Raw genomic sequence first — 13,194 nt, 5'->3', positions numbered from 1 at the left:
TATTTTTCTTGGTATGATATTTCATTACCAGTGTTCTGTTTGTAGGTGTATAGTCATTGTTCTAGATTGATAGATCTAGAGCCAGTGTACTGATTGAATGTACAGAGGCTTTGACATTGATTTTAAATGTCAAACCTGTTGTTACAGAACTAGTGGAGCAGATGGCTCATGATTTGTCGTGATGGCAGTGGATTCAGTAGCCAGTGGCAATCCTGACTGTGATGCTGTAGCCAACGGGTCTGTATGCAATCAATCCGCAACCGTGATGGGGAAAGGACCACCCCTGCTGGTTGATGCCTGGCTGGTGCCCACTTTCTTTGGGGTCATCATGCTGGTTGGCCTTATCGGCAACTCCCTGGTCATCCATGTGGTTACCAAACACCAACAGATGAAGACTGTCACCAACTTTTATATTGGTATCCATCCTGCAGCCATTGACCATAATAATTCACAATGCAACCATTTGCTTTTTACATCATACAACTTTTAGAGTTGTTTTATTTAACCATGCCTCAGCGAGGTTTGCGCTTGCATGGAAATCTTCAGTTGGTCAAATGCAACTAATTATGGGAGTGCGATCTACAAGAGTTCTTCATGCACACTTCTGAAAATGGAGCATGTGAAATTTTAGTGCATTTCTCTGTAGAAAAAATTACTGACGGGCTTCTGTTTTCTTGTAGTGAACCTGGCTACAGCAGATATCCTGTTTCTGGTGTGTTGTGTGCCCTTCACAGCCACACTATACCCACTGCCCAGCTGGGTCTTTGGAGACTTCATGTGTCGACTGGTGAATTATCTTCAACAAGTGAGACTGGTGAACTATCTTCAACACACACACACACACACACACACACACACACACACACACACACACACACACAAAGAACATGAATTGTTGCTAATATATGTGTGTGTGTGTGTGTGTGTGTGTGTGTGTGTGTGTGTGTGTGTGTGTGTGTGTGTGTGTCATTGTATGTTCTAATCTAGGTGACAGCCCAGGCAACTTGCATCACTCTGTCTGCTATGAGCGTGGACCGCTGCTATGTTACAGTATACCCTCTGCAGTCTCTCCGACACCGCACCCCACGCATGGCCATGACCATTTCCTTATCTATCTGGATAGGTACTGAAGCTAGTAGTACTGTAGAAATGTATATCTCTGTGATCAACTTGTGTTTGGGCAGCTGAAATGACATCACTCAATAATGGAGGCACAGCGAGTTAGTGTGCATTCTATGCATGCAGAACCATTGGAGGTTTGGTTTAATTTGTATAAATTGAGGTAGATGAAAAGGATGCATCTTGAATGCTCAGGGTGATTGATTTATTAAGACTGTAAATTAAACAATATCAAGGTGATTGCATAATTAATCATGATGACCACAGGACAGTGTGTGAAATTTGCATCCTCATGGTTGGACACCCATACCCAACATCTCACATCCCAAACCAAGACTGCTACAAAGCACAAAGCAATGTCTCTAGCGGTGTGATAAGTGCCACTGTTGTGCAGTTATGGATTATGTACCAATTGTACATGCTAATCAAACAACTGTCCACTTCAGGCTCTCTGCTTTTGTCCATCCCTGTGGCCCGATACCAGCGCCTGGAGGCTGGCTACTGGTTTGGCCCCCAGACATACTGCAGTGAGGCCTTCCCTTCGGTCCATCTCCAGAGAGCCTTCATCCTCTACAGTTTCCTGGCTGTCTATCTTCTGCCCTTACTCACCATCACAGCCTGCTATGCGTTCATGCTGAAGCGCATGGGCCAGCCCGGTATACAGCCCAACGACAGCACCTACCAGGTAAGAGATGGAGAGGCAGAGGAATGAGAAATACAAATAATGTATTCGGCGTGTGTAAAAACTTGTGTAATTCGGTAGAGTACGGACATGAATACCAACGTGAAGAGTCCATGACTAATTTGCAATTTACAGTTTATGCAAAGAAAACAATTTAGTGGTACCGTACAAAACTATGATACCGGGTAAACAACAAATCTAGCATCTGTCTAAACAACATGCTATCTAATAACATTCTTAGCATTGTGGTCAAGCCTCCACAAATGAAGCAATCTCCTAAATATGTATTTTTCAATAGCTCCAAAGTAAAACGTTTTTTTTTTTTTTACATTTTTGACAATAATACCATTCCCAAAATAGGGAAAGTAGTTGAACTGGCAAAACAATCTTATGAATTGAATTTGAATTGCATTTTCTATAAACATATATTATTTTTTATGATTGATTTATTTTAACTAGAAAAAAGCTTCCTTTGGGCGTTTGGCCCCCTCCTTACCTGAAAGCCCCACCCCCTTCCCAGTTGGCTCCCCTGGCGCCCCTCGGTGCTCAATTTGGGGGCTGCACCCCACTTTGAAAATATGTGTTCCAAAGCATGATTTATACTTTGTTGCCTGGTAGTGTAAAATAGCAGATCTACAAGCTCACAATGCATCCCACTGCTCCTGTTGTGAGCTTGTAGATCTACTAGAAGTTCGGGCCGCTACGCGGCCCGAACGTCTAGCGTGACGCGTCGTTCACTTTGCAGTGCCACCTTACAGGCACCTCACAGTGTGAGAGAGAGTTTTGTGCTCTCCTAAATCCACGGCAGGCTTTGAAAGTACCCACTTCAGAAAGAGGTGACGTGCATCACCTCTCCAATGACCAAAACCCACTATGGAAGCCGTCGAACTGGTGCGATCTGACGGCATCCTAGAATTTATAGGTAGGATGTGATGTCATGCGTGATGTCATGCTGTCGTGAGATTACGTCACACTGGCGTGATGTCAGATTACGTCACACTGGCTACATACAACGTTACAACGAACATACTGACAACCGACATGGCGCAGGATTCAAATTGTATATATAATATATAGATTGTAAGGTTTGCGACACAACTAATGTACATGCATGCGAATACAACTAAGAATAAGTTAGGCTTAACCCCTAACAACCTTCCGCTTCGTCCCTTGTTCTAGCTGACAGCTCAGGTAGAGCGGACAGCAGCAGTCCGGGCGCGGGTCTCCCGCATGGTAGTGGTGATGGTGGTCCTGTTCCTGATCTGCTGGGGCCCCATCCAGGTCTGCATCCTCTTGCAAGCCTTTGGCCTCCGCAGCTATGTCCTCTATAAGGTGACTCTCTCTAAGTCTAATACACTGATCTTACTTCATATAGAAGAGTCTCAGTTTGTGTAGCAGAGGTAGCCATGCCTGTAGCCTAGAATGGCCAATATCTCCTTAGGCCAAGGGGAGATTCCATTTTCGGCTGAGCAGTAGATGTTTGCAGGCGAGAGACCGCAGTCTGAATCAACATTGAATTACATTTGCTCTACTGGTGATAGAGTCAGGGCTCGTGGCACAGTTATTTGTCTGCATTTCTTGTAGTAGTGGTACTAGTCTGTAGCTGGAGGTCATTTAGGTTTTGTTTTCACACTCTCTCACAAGATTAGTGCTGGTGCAGGCTGTGGCCCTAGATTTTGATAATTTAGACTGGTACTGTATGATGATGAACACACAAATTCTAAAGGACTACTTTCAGTGTCACAGGTATGCCGACAACACTGACATGCCCTGACAAAGTATACAAACAACTATCAAACTTAAGTACATCTGCTGTGCTAGCATTCATCATGGTTCATGAATTAGTGTGTTGATTAAAATTGGGTTTTTCCTGTTGCATTCTTACATCACAAAGCCTGTAACGACATTGACGCTTTTTGTTTGGATATTGTGTTCACAGCTGAAGATTTGGGGTCATTGCATGTCTTACTCCAACTCCTCTGTCAACCCGCTGGTTTATGCTTTCATGGGTAACAACTTCAGAAAAGCTTTCAAGCATGCCTTCCCTGCCGTCTTCTCCTGGCGCGCTCGGGCAAGAGCCAGGGTGGGGAACCGAGAGAGAGAGTGCCAGACCCCCAAAAGGCATACAGAGATGCACTTTCTTTCATCTGGCACCTAAAGGTCATTCGGACAGAGAACACTCGTTATTTATTTATGTTTGCTCTGGAGATGAGAGCACTGTGCGCATCATTGTACAGTGTACACACACACACACACACACACACACACACACACACACACACTCACTCACTCACTCACTCACTCACTCACTCACTCACTCACTCACTCACTCACTCACTCACTCACTCATGCCTGTCGCTCTCTCTGTCTCTCCCTTTCAAATGTTAAAAAAATATATATTATTCTTACAGAACAAAATATACAAAATACATCCAGACAAAAAGATAACAAAAAAAAGAGAAAAAAACAACAACATCAGACAACATAGACATAGGTATTAGTTCAATTCAATAGGCCTACTGTTTAAAAATCTAGAAGGTGCCAAGGTGTTTCTTTTCTTCTAACCTTACCCAGGGTACAAGCCCTTTTAAGACTGGTCAGTATCTGGTTAAAAACAACATTATAGGGGATTTTTTGAACTTGACCTAGTGATATTTTTCATTTTGTTTTCCAAAGGTTTGCCAATACAACACACATAATCCACCAAAATAATTCATGTTTTTCCTGTTTTTCTCTCCTTGAATATACCATACCTGCATGATTTGTAATTTATTTCAATATTGAAGTCAATTCCTTCCATGCTGGCCCGTACTTATCCAGATCACATTTTTTTGTTTGAGGATGGCAACAGTTGGGTACAGGACATTCAGTTGTGCTAACTCTGTTACACCATCTCAAAACATGTCTACCTGGAAGCGTTTTGGGAAATAAGAAAAGTTCTGTCTTGCATTTCATATGATATATTTATTGAATAGAGTTTTTTTTTTTTACACATATTTAATTTTCTTCCTCATTTAACCCTTCATATTGTCATGCCCCCATTTAGAATAAATCATTTTATTATATAATGTGCTCCAATCAATAATCGACTTCTACCATATCTTTTTTTCCCAAGAAATTGGATCTCCAACCCAAATTGCTCACCTCTGGATTCCATTGGCTATATTTTTAACAAAGAGTATTTGCTGTAAATCCAGATCTACAGCATCTCCCTTTCCATGCATCACAGTACATCACATTATGGCGTGGGCCAATCATAGCCGTCCTCCACCAATGAACAATGCAAACAGACTGTCTTGACACAGGAGACATTGGCCAATCAGATGCAGCAGGCTGAGAAATGGGGTTGCTCGTTAACTCTGTCGGCTAACTCCACACACACACACACACACACACACACACACACACACACACACACACACACACACACAGGAACAATAAATCGCAGGAGTGTAGTGAAAGCGAATGTGAGAAATCTAGGTCATTTGCACCACGAAATCGATCAGCGGCAATATCCACCTTTACTGAAAACTATAGGAAACAAAACCTTGTCACCATGGAGCAGAAACAAACCATTAACTTTGGCGCTGGACCTGCAAAACTCCCGCAATCCGTAAGATCCAAACTTTATGGTTAATAATAATAGTTTGATGGAGGACAGGCTACACCGCTACAGTTTTGCACATGGGGAGGTTTTCAATGCAACGGTGTTTCAGTTTTTAAATCATTGATGAACCCACTATGTTTAAACTTTACAGCCAGGAAGATGGTTTGTTTGCAGATACATCCTTGTGCGGCAGATTCTGATATTCCTCATTTGCATGCTTTGTGTCTGCTTTTTGTGCGATAAAAACAGAAATGACTTACAAATGCATCAAAAGAGTATGAAATATCTAGCCTGGGATCAAGACTATCGTATATGTATTTCATCGATTTTGACAGTTGCGTAATCATAGATACGAAAGTAAAAGTCAGACTCGATAAAAAAAAATACATCTATCATAGTCTTGATCCAAGGCTATTAAACATTGATAAATGATTGGTTGATGTTTGATGTTTATAGGCTATACTCATTTTATTGTTGTGTTTTTATTTCTGTGATATGAAGAGACTTGATGACATGCACATGTTGTCGACATGGCAACCCCAGATTTGCTGAAACAGTGTGTTGAGTTGCATCAGCCTCATTCATTCATGTGGAAAATGCGCTTTTGTGCTCGCTTGATGCACCCTCTAGATGGCAGGATTAAACCCTTTCAACTCTGCCTGTCACTGACTCGCCCCCCCCCCCTCCCGTTTTTATACTGAGAACTTCTGGGAACTCAGATTAGTCAGTGACATCGATTGATTGAATACTTTATTAGCAGTTTGCAAAAAAAAAAAGAACAGGAAAGTACAGTTCAATACAAGGTCTGCTAAGAGGATGTTAAACCCAAGAAAGCCTATGGCTTGTTTCCATTGGGGTCCTTTGTACTCAATTCATCGAAACATTTAATGACATTTAATGACTAATGAATAGGCATTGACTTTTTACAGCCAGTTTCGAATTGCAAACATTGACATGTAAAATCTCTATGCTATGCCTTTTAAAAAGTCTATAGCCAATGTACAAGCTCACAATGTGTGAACTTGTTGATATTTTTGAATAGCCCACCACGAATATAAAATGGTTAAATTGATTAAAGGCATAGTATGTAACTTTGCCCTGTGTTTACATAACAATGCAAAGTGTAGTGGTGTTTACCTGCATAGACACAAGGCTCTCTCAGTGTATCTAGGTGTTTTCACTGTTTGTTTTGGTAGAAGGGGACCAAAATAAAAGGTGAAAACCAGGCGCCTCCCCCCAGTATGGGTTGCTATAGATATAGTACTTTTTTTAATATATATATATATAATAAGGGTAATTGTGATAATGTTGTTGGTAACCAGAAGAGTGGGCACCAATTGGCTATTTCTTCCAAAATGTCAAATGTAAAAAAAAGTGAAGTAATGTAAAGTAGACATGATTTGAACATGCTTGAACATTAACATGTATTAAGGCCTAATATTCCTACAATGACTACAAATTGCTTCAAAACCTGTGACTTCAAAACCTGTGTCATTCTCGTTATAAGAAGTTGAAGGGTAAATGTAGTTAGTCCTACCATGCATGTTCAAATCATGTATACTTTACATTATTTCAGACCATTTTCCCCAATTTTTTTTTTTTTTTTACATTTAGGAAAAATAGCCCATTTTACATTGAGGTGCCCACTCTTCCTGTATCCATTGTGTTCCTTGTGGCAATGTATCATCCACTTGATTGTTTAGAATGTTGCTAAATAATAGTTTACACATTAGAGGAAATTGTGTCTGTAATAGCCTATCCTATATAACAGTAAGTTAACAGGCCATTGTAATTGCAGGTGCTGCTGCAAGCGCAGAAGGAACTCATCAACTACAGTGGAATTGGGATTAGTGTTCTTGGTAATTATTTTCTAGAGACATGTTCAAGACAAGTACTGATGTAACTTATTGATTATCAATCAGTTCACACAATGTATTATAATGTGCAGTTTAAAATGCTTTGCCTTACATTAAATATCTCATCAGCATGCGTTGGCAAACCATTTTTTCTCTCCAAAGCTAGTATCACATTCATTCCACTGTTGAGAAATGTTCTTGTTTCTGTCAGAAATGTACATACATTTCACATGTTGACACTGTTGTGTTAGGGAGGTTGTGTGGAAAAATGAATAATAAAAACTCCCCAATTTGAATGAGATGCTTCTATAGAAGGGGAAATTAAACCATACTTCATTCAAATTAAATGTCATTAATTTTGTACAATACAGAGATGAGCCACAGATCATCAGACTTCAACAAAATTCTGAACACAACAGAGAACCTTCTGAGAGAGTTGTTGTGAGTATTTCATTTGCCATTTTAAATCCATGTTCTCTGTATCCTTTATTTGATCTGATGTACTTTAACCAATTTAGCCTTATTTTATACTTTCAAACATTTTTGTAATAGATGACCTACAAGCTCACATTGTGTCGCATTGTGATGCGTTGTGAGCTTGTACATAGATGGGCTATTTTCTCTATTCTTGTACATTTTTGGAAAATCTTGCCTATAACATGCCCAAAATAGGGATATCAGCTTGAAAGTGGTTAATTTCTATACAGCCATATATTCTGGGCCCTTCTATCTTTTAATGTAGCTGCAATACACTGAAGTGTTTTGCATTGTTTAGATTTAGTTGCAGACCAACCACAGGATAATGCTAAGCCTCTGCATTATTTCAGGATACAGGTGGAGAGACAAGAAACTAACTAACTAATTTTGGAGGGCTTGACTATCGGACAAAATGGCTGGTGGATTTAAAGAAGATACTACAGTATACTCTATTGTATTCAGTGCATGCTGACTTTTGTGACACAATGGATTGTGTGCATGAAACATTACAGCTGCATGGATTAATTAGTATCCCATAGCAACACATTTGCAAATCTGTAATTCAGAATAATATAAGTCCACTGAAAGCATAGAGTGCTTTCTCATGAGTGAAATATATGTGCACACCAAAAATAGCAATATGTTGTCATATCGCGATGTGTTGTGTTCAGTGCTCGACACCTGCGTGGAACAAAGTATAATAAAGGTTGTTCCCAGTCTGCCCACATTCCAGACTGATTACTAGTGTAACTGTAAGAACTTGTTGGCGTTTCTGGTCTAATGCAAAGACTTAAGGGCTGTCCTTCATATTGGGACAGTTATATTTGTTTTCAAGGCAGTGGGTATAGCCGTAGGTTTGGTATCGGCCGTACTTGCCGCTCTTCTAGCCACTACATTTAATGTCACTAGACGTATCAGTAGTCAGAGATCTCTGATCATTTGGCTATTCAAGAATATAGTCTTCATCTTGCATGGTTCAGCTCAGGTTCACAGGAAGCCATGCTTGGAAGGCAAATCTGATACATTTAACAATGTTTATTAGTAACATACTGCACAATCACCTATCAATGGTGATGTTTTATGCCCACAGGAACATCCCCTCCAACTATAAGGTACTGTTTTTGCAAGGAGGCGGATCTGCACAGTTCAGCGCTGTTCCCCTCAACCTGATTGGCCTGAAGGAGGACAAGTGTGCTGATTACATTGTGACGGGCATCTGGTCATCCAAAGCTGCAAAAGAAGCTGAGAAATATGGCAAGGTTAACATTGTCCACCCCAAACAGGACAGCCACACCAGTAAGTCTATGTATCTGTGTGTTTATATACTGTACATCGGAGTGCATCCAATCCATGCATATTAATGGAGACCAATAAAGTTTAATGTTACAGGATGCTTTGGGGAATTTGTTTGCCACAGACTGCTATTCATACAAGCTTACAGTGTATGTAGATGTAACTATAGTGGAACATAGTTCCAAGAGCAGTATTGTAGCACTTTGGTAGCACTTTGGCTACTTGGGATAGTGTGAGATGAGACCTTCTGTGAAAGCATAAAATACCTAATGACTTTCGGGCTGTCTCTAATTAAAACAAAATGGCAGCCCCATGCAGCCTATCGACCTCCTTAATGTACAGAAGGACATCAGTGACTGACTCACGTGAAAACTGAAAACCTTTTTTCTCCCCTTTTTATTACATTTTTCCTTTTTTAAGGCCAAGAAATAAAGGTTTTGTCGGACAGAAACCTAGTATCTTCATATTTTCATGTTTTTTCATAAATGTATGCCTTAAGCTATACCTCATTATATGACGCACGTGATCTGTTGCGTTGTGAACTATGACATGCCCAAAGGACGCCAGGTTATAAGTTAAGCCTGAATGTGGGTTTTATGAATATTTAACTAATTTAAAGTATTAAGATGAATCAAAGTGTTCAGAAAAAGTCCATTAGGACATCATCAGAGCTGAACCACAAAAATATACCAGAAAAATATCTTTAGTTGTCTTTCAAGTTAGAGACCTTGTCAGAGTGAGTTTGTTTTCTCTCTTTTTTATGGTTAGCTTGAGGAGTCATTTGTGTTCATTTAAAAGGACAATTTAGATCTTAAAACATCCCAAGACAAAGCTCAAATGTAAGCAGGGATATGGGGTACAACTAAAATATGGCATTTAACTAAAGCAAGATAATACCCATTGTTTTGTTGTGTGACCATTGTGCTATTGTTCACTCAGAGATCCCTGACCCAAGCAGTTGGTCTCTGAACCCCACGGCCTCCTATGTGTACTACTGCTGTAATGAGACTGTCCATGGGGTGGAATACAACTTCGTCCCTGATTCAAAAGGAGTTATTCTAGTCAGCGACATGTCCTCCAACTTCCTGTCCCGGCCGGTGGATGTGTCGAAGGTGAGTTGAGGTTAGAAACGTGAACATATTTTTATAGCCAAGGGAAAAGCTGGCTGTAAAGATGTTGATTGCCTCAAAGAGAGAGACTGCTGCATGGATAAATGCATCCCATAGCAACACATTTGCAAATCTGTTATTTAGAATAATAAAGAGTGACACAGAAATGTGTGGCACTGGGAAGTTAAGGGAGTCTTAATGTTTTACTGTTATTTCAGCTATCTCAGCTACTTTTGGTTTGAAAGGTCACAATCAAAGGCAAGATTAAACAGTGTTTTTTTGTTTTTACTTGCCCACATGACAACAATGGATTACTTTCTAGGGCCAAAACACAGGTAGCTGTCCTTGACATACGAGGTCACAAGGTCAACTCGAATGCTTTTGTTTGAAATTAATTTGACGGTTTTATTAACCCTCAGACTGAAAACATTGAAGTAAATGAAAGATGCTTATATAAGTAAATGATTCTTCATTCCTTTTTAATTCCTTATTAAAGTGTGTGTCCTTACACTCTTTTATAGTATGGGCTGATCTTTGCTGGTGCTCAGAAGAATGTGGGTTGTGCTGGTGTAACCGTGGTCATCGTAAGAGAAGATTTGTTAGGCCATTCCCTGAAAGAGTGTCCCATTGTGCTGGACTACAAGGTGCAAGCTGAGACCAACTCGCTGTACAACACACCCCCTTGTTTCAGGTACACATGTGCTGCTATTTCTTTTGTTAACATCTGTACATTCATTGATATTGAAACATACAGTACCTAGTTTTGATTTACACCTATGTGTATTGTTGCAAAAACATGCATTTCCCCAAAAGTAAGTTATTCAGGAAATTAGGAAATGTACTGCTTGAAGGCCATGCATTTTCTTTAATGTAATATCAGGTAACACATAAACAAATAAAAATAAACACAATAAACAATAAAAAACAACAACATCACCAGGTATATATTGGAACAGTGGCATTTGTGTCTGTGTGTGTTTGTATGTATGTATGTATGTATGTATGTATGTATGTATGTATGTATGTATGTATGTATGTTTACCTTTTCATAATGACATGCTGTATGTTGATCAGTATCTACATCATGGGCCTGGTCCTGGAGTGGATCAAGAACAATGGAGGCACAGCTGCCATGGAGGCCCTCAACATGCAGAAGTCCTCTATGATATACGACATCGTCAATGCTTCCAATGGATTCTATGCGTAAGTAGATTCATCACTGTTATGGGTCAAAGAAAGCTAGCAACTCCTCAGAATGGAGCTGAATTTTGAAATATGCCATTTTTAAAATGTATTTAGCAGAGATAATGATTTAAATTGTTTGCAACAAGTGACAAATGATGGTTGCTTGTCGAACCTTTTTACACAGTTGTCCAGTTGACATGCCATGTCGGAGCCGCATGAATGTGCCTTTTCGTGTGGGGAAGAAAGATGGGGATGAGGCTTTGGAAAAAAAGTTCCTGGATGGGGCGTCCAAATGTGGAATGATCTCTTTGAAAGGACACAGGTGAGGATTGCACACAGGGAAAGTTTGATAGTGAATACATGTCCTACTCAGTGTCCGGGTAGATAAACAATGAAAAGAAGAATAAAGTCACACTGTTTCTCAGCTCCACTTGTTTAATGTTCGTTAAACATCAAATGACTGATCTTCATCAGGAATTTGATAAGGAAATGGCAGTTTACACACATACTGTAGGGAACCATCTAAACCTGATTGGTGAGGTTGGCACTTGGCACACAACCTCATGTCTGACTACAATTGTGCTTAGTTTCTATCCAGGTATCTACTGTAGCTAAAGTTATGGGACAAGCGGTTAATGGTGGATTATGTACAGTATTTGCACACCGTGTGTTTAGAGTCTACGTATAATTTACTCCTACTTAACTTCAGTGTTATTGTGGGTTTGCGTTAGTGTATTTCACACTAAATCTTTTAAAATAACTATACAGGTAGAATTGGCACAACTAATCCATGTTGTACAGTCATTTGAAGAGTCTTATTAGCTGTTTTGCATTCATCAGCAGGGTCTGGTGTTTATAACAACTGCTGCTGAATACAAATTGGTGTTGCATTGTTTTGTTACAAAGCAGTCCGAGTGCAAGGGACATCAACCAAAATGGTCTGTTTCCACCTACAGGTCGGTTGGGGGAATTCGTGCATCTCTGTACAATGCTGTTACACTGAAAGATGCCCAAGCCTTGGCCGCATACATGAAGGAATTCCTTAAGGAGCACCAGTAAACCCAGACCATGCTAACATTTCAGTCACTAGAACACCTGAATTTTCCTGTGAAGGTCTATCAACTTGGTCTATCACACTGTGAAACTCTGTCACTACGTTAATGTTTCAAGTAGTTTCTGGCTTGTCTAGTTTAGGATCCATGTTGGATCTACCAGATACACTTCTACTAAGATGTTTTGTAACACTTGTTCAATCATTTTGCTACTAAATATTAAAACACTACATGGTTAATGTTAATTTGATTTGTATGTAGAAAGAACTGGATTTGTTGACTAACATTGCTTTAATGTATATAGATTGTTTTACCTGTTTAAAAATATATTTACATTCCAATAAAATCTAACTTAGTAGTACAATGCGCACTTATTTCTCTGTTGAGCCTCTAATGGTATGTCAAAATGTTGTATAATCATCAAATCACACTGTATAATCATGAAATAACACATGGCCATAAATCTTATATTGCAACATATATTGCAATTTGGTGGTCAATCAATACTGTGAGACTTATTGATGATGCGTTATAATGAAGGGTTTCTTGAAAATTGTGATCCTCCACCCCCTTTTTTGCCTCTAGGTGGCAGCATTTGTCAAGAATTCGTTTTTTGTTGAAAGTGAGGGGAATGTTTGCTAGCATGTTTTGGGGATGTTCTTGATTATCCCCAGAGTGCACTTACAAGTGATTTAGTTTGTTCACTGTGGGCTTCAGTGCAGCCACATAAACTCATGCATGCGTGCGCAGCGGTTTTGTTCTTGATTACTCATCCCCACAGATGGTGTTCACAACTAATAAGTGCTGTCCTCTG

The 13,194-nt window shown here is 39.8% G+C and overlaps 2 protein-coding genes across 2 annotated transcripts; both read left to right on the top strand.

The window, feature by feature from the left end:
- Positions 1 to 265: 265 nt before the first annotated feature.
- Positions 266 to 3,959, top strand: kiss1rb (KISS1 receptor b; the record flags this gene model as incomplete). Its single annotated transcript, XM_084055433.1, has 6 exons — positions 266 to 416; positions 681 to 805; positions 988 to 1,123; positions 1,566 to 1,804; positions 2,981 to 3,133; positions 3,741 to 3,959. 6 exons carry the CDS (start codon positions 266 to 268, stop codon positions 3,957 to 3,959), a joined length of 1,023 nt encoding a protein of 340 aa, XP_083911559.1.
- A 1,261-nt stretch (positions 3,960 to 5,220) lies between these two features.
- Positions 5,221 to 12,766, top strand: psat1 (phosphoserine aminotransferase 1). The gene is made up of 9 exons (XM_084054121.1): positions 5,221 to 5,414; positions 7,207 to 7,267; positions 7,636 to 7,705; positions 8,832 to 9,037; positions 9,974 to 10,146; positions 10,665 to 10,834; positions 11,218 to 11,346; positions 11,513 to 11,650; positions 12,285 to 12,766. Exons 1-9 carry the CDS (start codon positions 5,358 to 5,360, stop codon positions 12,385 to 12,387), a joined length of 1,107 nt encoding a protein of 368 aa, XP_083910247.1. The 5' UTR covers positions 5,221 to 5,357; the 3' UTR covers positions 12,388 to 12,766.
- The last annotated feature ends 428 nt before the right edge of the window (positions 12,767 to 13,194 follow it).

The sequence above is a fragment of the Gymnoscopelus microlampas genome (assembly GCF_963454915.1).
Source record: "Gymnoscopelus microlampas genome assembly, chromosome: 4".
NCBI lineage: Eukaryota > Metazoa > Chordata > Actinopteri > Myctophiformes > Myctophidae > Gymnoscopelus > Gymnoscopelus microlampas.
This window is presented reverse-complemented; position numbering and strand designations above follow the sequence as displayed.

Excerpts from the sequence above, each read along its gene's own strand:
- psat1 (XM_084054121.1), top strand. The coding sequence starts at position 5,358 with ATGGAGCAGAAACAAACCATTAACTTTGGCGCTGGACCTGCAAAACTC. Across the intron at positions 9,038-9,973 it reads CAAACAGGACAGCCACACCA|AGATCCCTGACCCAAGCAGT; the intron begins GTAAGTCTATGT and ends TTGTTCACTCAG. Across the intron at positions 10,835-11,217 it reads AACACACCCCCTTGTTTCAG|TATCTACATCATGGGCCTGG; the intron begins GTACACATGTGC and ends TATGTTGATCAG.